We start from the raw sequence: 6,269 nt of genomic DNA, 5'->3' as shown, positions 1-6,269 counted from the left end.
TCCACTGAATTTTAGAGGTGAGTTGAATCCCGAATGGCAGCTGTATGAAATCTCTGATTGCTCGTTATTCTATAATTACCTGCAATAATGAACTGATGTGTTTTCATAAGCTGAGAAATATAGAAGTCAATGCTCATGTACCCTCGCCTGTATGAGCATGCAATCAATGAAAGAGCGTGGAAAGAATGTGACCTTTTGACCACTTAAAATAGGTCAAGGTTAGCCGTATTTGAACTTGTCTAATGTTTGTGTGCCAAGAATGCTTCCTGTGAATTTGAAGACCCTGGCTGTAATAGGAATGAAGTTATGCTGTGCTCAGACAGGCGGACGGACGGACGGACAAAGAGACAGATGCAAAGCCTTCGCAATACCTGATGCCCATATTTTGGCCTCGGGTAATGAGTGCTTCATATTGGCTCCCTCATAGACGCTGCCATGTTGCACCACCATATTGAAACAGTAGCCCAAAATTGACCCAAAAACAGAAATAAGAAGATAAATCCATGTCTAAAGGTTGCTAACAAGCTAAAATTTGAGAAAACTCATTTTTGTGAAATGGAGAATTGTACAGAGGAGAAAGCAAAGAAGCATGAATCCCTGTCGCCAAAGAAGCAAAAACGTGAAGAGAAACAAAATCATGACTGGTGACTGCATTATGCAACCTATAGCCTCACCACAAGATGGCACTAAATGCTACGCAGTGTAGCTTTAAATGGTGTATATCAGCTTGACTATTACGGATAATCTGTACAGACACTAAAACATACGATTCCAAAAGTCAACAAACAAAAAATACACACAAAAAAAAAAAATAGTGAATGCAAGCAAGGACAGCACACTGTATCCAGTGGACACCACATCAGCAGTGGACCCACTAAAGAACCGTAACTGTTTGGGCTTTTTAAGTAACACTGCAATGGGACCATAACAGCTTCCTCTGAGTTAAAACCGTGATGTGTTGTAAGTTACGCACAATTTAACAACGGGAAAAAACAAAATAAGATCCATTCACCGGAGGAGCATAGTGTTTATGTGGAAACTATGACAAAGATCTTGATGTCTATAAAAGGAGGTAGTTGTTAATGTTTGACCTTGAACTCCAATTAGGACAAATACCCTTTGAAGTGAGTGATTCATGAACTGCTGTGAAAACCAACGGTCACTCCGACTCGTCAGACTAACCTGATCAACAGTCGGTTATTTAAAGAACATCTATGTGAAAACAAAACCGCTTTCAAAGTCAGACTTTTCGACTAGTCTGTCTGCCGTCACAGAAGCACAATTCATTGAAAGGAATGCAGTGAATTTCCTGTTAGCTTTTGGGGGGGTGTGGTTTGTTTTTCCTGTTGCTCAGAGCCAATTTATTTTTTTACTCTTGCCCTCTCTGACTTCTTGTGTCGGAGCTTGACTTTACAGAGAGGCTGGAGAGGTGAGTGTCAGAAGCCATTGATTTGACTTCCCTTATCAGTCACTTAATCTCCTCCCCATCATTACAATCCCCCAGATAGGCTTGGTGTGTCAAAGACATGGGTTGTGCTTTTTCTTTCTTTTTTTTGTTCCGGGGGGGAATTCAATGAGGAGCAGGTAGAGAGGAATGCTTCTTAAGCATTTTAAAAAAAAATACCCACAAGCACAAAACCCATAGACGTGACTTTGAAGGAAGATGATGGTGATCCTGCGGGTGGTGGCGGTAATCTCATGCCATGCTGCTGGTCGGTGTACTTTGAGTGCTTCCAATGCTGGCGTTGGCACTACTGTTCTCTGACGGGGAAGGGTTGTTAGAAACCGGTTGCCGTTTCATTCCCGAGCAGGGACATCCTGAACGAAGAGAGGAAAGCCGGTAAGACTACGACAAAAAATAAATAAATAAATAAAATGAAAAATGGCAAAGAAAAAGGCAGAAGATTCTTTACCGGAAAGATTCACCACAGTTGAGGTCATGTCCAGTCCAGTTGGGTATCCTAAATGAGCCGGAAGGAGACAAATTGATATATAAACACTCCTCATCCTTATTTAGAGTTCACACTCACTCACTCACATTCAACCGCTTACTCCAATTAAGGGTCATGGGGAACTGGAGCCTATCACAGTAGACGTAGGGCGTGAGGAGATTGGATATGACACCAGTCTGTGGCAGGGCCACATAAAGACAAGCAGACTCACACCCGCAGATAATTTAAAGTTTCCAATCCACCTAACCTGCATGTCTTTGGATGTGGGAGGAAACTGCACACAGAAAAGGCCACAGGTGGGAATCAATCCCATGACCTTCTGGCTCTGAGACAACAGTGCTAACCACTAAACCACTGTGCTGCCTCGAGTTCATTCAAAACATTACATCATTTAATCCATTTACCTGTTTTAATTTTAATAAACCACAGTGCTGCAATAAGTAATATTCCAATCAGGAATCCTCCAAATGCAATTCCCAGCACAGCAGGAAGGCCAAAATCAAAGCATGGCGGGTCTGAAAAACACACATGAAAAAAATCAATGTATGCAAGCTTCCATTAAATAAGAAAACCCTGAGTAAGTAATTCGGAAGAGTGGTCTCGTACTGTATTACTCGAGGGCCGCTGGTCGGATCCTGTGCTACCAGGTGGGCAGGTAAATAATAAAAGAATAACATGGGATGTCCCATGTAGATGGAAATTATCATTATAGGGGCTGATCCAAGCATTTTACAATGGACTGTCTTAATAATGTAAAAGACGTTAGCAAAGGTCACCAACATCACCACCAACTTTAGAAAAACTGTCATTTTCATTTTGAAGCCAAACTCCACATTTCAAAATAAATATGAAAATGACAACAATAGATCATACTTTTATTGGTGGATATTAGTGACCCAAAAAAAATAAAATGTAGAAGGCACTCAGTGAGTGCATACCTCTGCTTAAAATGTCTTCTGGATCCTTCATCCAAAATATGTTCAAAATCAAATTCAAAATAAAATCCCACTTTTTTTTAGATGGTCGTTTATCCATCTGCTCACTAAATTTCATCAACATGCTCATAACTTTCTGAGTTACTAAATGTTGCTACGTGCCAAACCTTCTTCTCTAACTCAGTTCCAGAATTTTATCCAGATAATCTTCAAACTTGAAATTTATTTCCCGGAATATTATCTATCTGCTTGCCAAATTTAATTGAAATTCATTTATCACTTTTTGAGTTATCCTGCCAGAAGACAAACGTCGCCAAAATCATTACCTCCTTAGCGGAAGTTTAAAAAAAAGATACTGATGATGATATTAATGATGACAGTTTATTTCATATTGTCACACCAGGTCAGTTCTGGAAGCAGCGCAAAAGGAACTGCCCTGGATCCAAACTGGCAACCACCCAGACATACCACCAGTCCAGCCCCACCTCCCAAAATAGCCAACCATCTGCTGGAATGAGGCGATATGTGGGAATCCCCTTAGCCTTCTCCAGCTGCTGAGCTGCACAAAAATCATGCTCATGGAAATATTCCACATAATCATAGTGTCGTAACTAACGTTCCATCAAACTACAAATGGTACACTTCATTTGGGTTTCTCTAGGTAAGGCCAATTCCAGTGGTACAGTATCAAAGGATCCTCTGAGGAGACCAAACACCAAAAACATCCAGTTAGCCTTAACTAACTGGTTAGAGTCTTACAACATCTTATTAGGAGCAGAAGTACTGGGGCCCGGAACACCTGGACCTTTGTTCTCTTGCAAAGATACTGGTGTCGCCAAATACATCTGTCCAATAACCTCCTGGCTCCATAAAACATCTCAACTTGACAGCCAGAGACATTAACATCACTGCCAAGATGCCGACACTTTCATCACAAACAGATTAATTTTTGACGGCTGAATCCAAGAACTCGTTGAAAACCTGGATTTCAGGCAGGATCCAGGACAATCGCAAACCCAAATCCTCACTCAGCTTAAACTACCTGATCGCAGGCCTCATCTGTCCCCCAGGTCACCAGTTTGAGACCATTTCCTCCATATCATGTAATTCAGATTGTTGGAACAGCATATTGCATTCTTATAAGCCATGTTTAACTCCCCCCATCAGCCCCCCGCCCCACTGCACAGATCATTTTAAATCATTTATCGTTTTTCTCCAGCCAGCCTCATTAATACAATATCAATCTATACCATATTACAATAAATGTGGAGCTACTTACTGTAAAACAAATATTTCTACATCTTTATCTTTTTCCTAAATAGATGTAAGCAGATCTGAATGTATTTTGTGTGTTTATTCGTGATCGATATGATCAGTTTAGCACAATTCTCAAGTGAGTTCTTGATCGAAGTTGATGTGGTTTTTTTTTTTTTATGGGAGCAGCACTGATGGGATGTTTTAAAATTGACAGTTATAAAGAAGGTTTATTGCAAATTTGTGATGTTTCATCTTTTATTCTGAGCAGATTAAATCACTGTTTATGCTAGAACTTAAGGTGACATGTAATGAGACAATAACATTAAAAAACAGGTATCGCCTCCATAGTTTTACAATTAAACATTGAAATATTTAAGTCTACACAGCAATGCACTTGTTCTATTAATTAAAAATAGTATTCTTCGAATTAAACGTGATTTAGAGTACTAAAACACAGTGACATCTTGTGGGCGTTGGAGCCGACTGCAGCCTAAAGTCAGACAGCAGAGGACATTCTGTTGACCCCCCACAGGGTCGGACGGCCTGGTGACGAAAGCCGGCTTTCCGCTAGAGACTTTTTTTTTCCCCTGCTGTAATCAGTTTCTGTGTCAGTTTGTGTAAATGTGTCTTTGACAACAAAGCTGAACAAACAGGAGCAGGAAGCAGAAGCTCCAGTGCAGGTGGGGAGGAGGAGACAGGCCTGAGCGCTGACTCAAACAGGAAAGAATCTCGTCCTGTCCGACCAAGCTCGCGGTCTGCTTGTCTTATTGATGTAACCTTTGTTCCTCCAGATAATGAATACTGACGTGCGCTTCTTAAGCCTGTACTTTTGGCATATTCTCCAGAGGGGAACAAATAAACAGGACACAGGAACATATGGAAGAGCAGTGAGTTTCCCTGCCCCATATGGTCTATATTTGTCCTCCAAATAATTGAGACAATTTTGGAAGCTCCAAGAATAAATAAATCCATTGTTATTTTTACACAGATGTCTGACAAAGCAGAAGTGATTTTCCACTTCACTGACATTTACTCCTGTTATTTTTTGCAACAGATGAATAGCACAATAACTGATGAAAAGTGAATCCAAAACACATCTATCGCCCCCTGCTGGGGGAGACTGGGGTTTCATGTTAAACAATCTCCACAGTCGATGCTTGGTTAAAGAGTTATACACTTTGGAAATGAAAGACACTGACAAGTAAGCTCATTTCAAGTGACATAACTCCACAACCATGTTTGTTTTGAGAGAGTGAGAGAAGGAAGAAGTGTCTGCTCTGGCCACACTCATACAAAATCCTTTCTGTAGGGTTGTGTGGACTTGTGATCATGTTTTTTGAGTTTTACAAAGAAACTGGTTTATTTCTACGAAGTTTCTCTCTGTAAGTTTTAATTGACTTCTTTGATTTCCTATATTTATGAACATGAGCAGGTAGAAAAGTTTTTTTTTTTTGCACTTTAAATTTAGTGAGTTTCAGAATGATGGCATGTATTTATTTGTAGCTATTGTGTTAACAGTCATGCACTCATAGCTAAATATCTATTCACTCACTCCATTTGACTCAGCTTGCTTTTCTAAGACCAGAAATTATACTTCATCAGATCAGGGTGTGGTAATACTGGATTAGGTGACACGGCTAGCAAATATGACACCCTCCTGCAATAAAAAAAACTGTAATATAAACTACAAGTAGTTTATATTACAGTTTTTCTGAATTGCTAAAAGACTAAACTCCACTCCCTGAACCAAACGCACAGTGGCCTGAACTCATTTCTTGAATCAAGCAACCCTTTTGGCGAAACCTTAAGCAGTTTTCACCCAGTTCGACACAATTTGCAGATCTTATGCACGCTTTTTTGCAAAACTCTAAACACATTCTCATTCACCAAACACAATGTTACACTTGTGTTGCAAAACTGTAAACACAGGCAGAAAAATGTGAACACAACTCCAACACAGCTGTCAACTTTTACACACAACTCACAACTGCACTCTAAACCTGAATGTTTATATTAATTAAAAAGATTAAGTAGTGTAAACTCAAAGTATTAAGAAAGCGTTTAACATACTTAAATATTTCACGTTTGTGTAACGTGGTCTTGCTTTTTGAGAAAATTAAACTCA

At 39.8% G+C, this 6,269-nt stretch overlaps 1 protein-coding gene across 1 annotated transcript in view; it reads right to left on the bottom strand.

The window, feature by feature from the left end:
- Positions 1 to 1,359: 1,359 nt before the first annotated feature.
- Positions 1,360 to 6,269, bottom strand: part of eng (endoglin) — a 95,927-nt gene continuing 91,017 nt past the window's right edge. Inside the window, exons 12-14 of the mRNA XM_034192120.1 lie at positions 2,357 to 2,467; positions 1,914 to 1,961; positions 1,360 to 1,818 (exon numbers count right to left, since the gene is read on the bottom strand). Of these exons, the coding sequence (XP_034048011.1) occupies positions 1,697 to 1,818; positions 1,914 to 1,961; positions 2,357 to 2,467 (281 nt within the window). The 3' untranslated portion in view covers positions 1,360 to 1,696. The remainder of the gene's footprint in view (positions 1,819 to 1,913; positions 1,962 to 2,356; positions 2,468 to 6,269) is intronic.

Source organism: Thalassophryne amazonica, chromosome 17 (assembly GCF_902500255.1).
Source record: "Thalassophryne amazonica chromosome 17, fThaAma1.1, whole genome shotgun sequence".
NCBI lineage: Eukaryota > Metazoa > Chordata > Actinopteri > Batrachoidiformes > Batrachoididae > Thalassophryne > Thalassophryne amazonica.
This window is presented reverse-complemented; position numbering and strand designations above follow the sequence as displayed.